The 1,123-nt window shown below is 51.0% G+C and overlaps 1 protein-coding gene across 1 annotated transcript; it reads left to right on the top strand.

The window, feature by feature from the left end:
* The first annotated feature begins 310 nt into the window (after positions 1-310).
* Positions 311-873, top strand: LOC108382736 (ganglioside GM2 activator-like). Its single transcript, XM_017639107.1, has 2 exons — positions 311-607; positions 697-873. Exons 1-2 carry the CDS (start codon positions 311-313, stop codon positions 871-873), a joined length of 474 nt encoding a protein of 157 aa, XP_017494596.1.
* Positions 874-1,123: the final 250 nt, after the last annotated feature.

The following is a 1,123-nucleotide window of genomic DNA, read 5'->3' on the forward strand; positions in this document are numbered from 1 at the left end:
CATCGCTCAACAATGGGCAACAAAACACTTGATGATCGACTTTGACACCTTATCATCAGAAGGTATAAAACGAGAGTCTCCATTCTTTCCACTTTCCATCTGTTGTTTTGTTTTGCTGTTCTAAATTGCTACTGCAAAAAGATGATGATGAATTCCTTCGCAAAGTCTTTGCTCCTGTACTCGTTGGCTCTCTTTGGCCTGGCCTATGGCGCCGATCACCTCACCTTTAAGGACTGCGGTAAGTGTACTCTTTGTTGTTTTAAGTTTTTGATGATCACTGCAAACCTCTCTCTTCACAGGCGGCTCTCTAATGACCTTCAAGAAGCTGGACATTGAACCGCTGCCGCTCGTCATCAGCGCCACCGGCAAGATCTTCCTCACCTCGGACGTCGCCCTGAACGCCGACCTGCCCGCCGATGCTGAGGTCACCCTGGAAATGAACAAGACAGTCACATTTGGGAGCAAGAAGTTCCAGCTGACCATTCCCTGCGTCGACGGCATCGGCAGCTGCACGGTGAAGGTCTGCGACGTCTTCAAGCTCTGGTACAATGACATCCTCTGTCCGCTGATCAAGGGCGGCGGTCACGGCTGCAGCTGTCCCATCAAGGTAAATTGCCGGCTGTGGGAGAACTTTTTTTTGTACAAGTTCGAAAACACTAACTGAATCCGTCTTCTTTCTTCCTTTTACCCCCACAGGGAGGCAACTTTCTCAACCAGCGCACTGAGGTGAAGGCGCCGCTGAGCAAGCTGCGCAACCTGGCCTCGGCCATCGCCGACGGCGACTACTCCTTCCGCATCAGCGTGGCCGATCCAGCCAAGAGCAAGCTCTTTGGCTGCCTGGAGATGCAGATGAAGATTAAGGTTGAAAAATGAGATAACTGAGAGAATGTTCTAAAATACTAAACAAATAAACACACCCTGTTTTCGAACTGTCTGACTTGCACTTAAAAGCGCCCTCTTTTACCTTGTTAAACGTTCTCGATGTACCAAATTCTCGACCAGGGGAAGAACTTCTTTGAGCCGCAGCAGCCGCGGCGGCCGGTCCGCGAGCACGTGCCCCTCTGGCTGCGCTGGGCGTTGATCTTCTTCATACTGACGAACATTGGCTCCTTCATCGCCACCA

Source organism: Rhagoletis zephyria, unplaced genomic scaffold (genome assembly GCF_001687245.7).
Source record: "Rhagoletis zephyria isolate East Lansing unplaced genomic scaffold, Rhagoletis_zephyria_1.1 Rzeph_scaffold_28394, whole genome shotgun sequence".
Lineage (NCBI taxonomy): Eukaryota > Metazoa > Arthropoda > Insecta > Diptera > Tephritidae > Rhagoletis > Rhagoletis zephyria.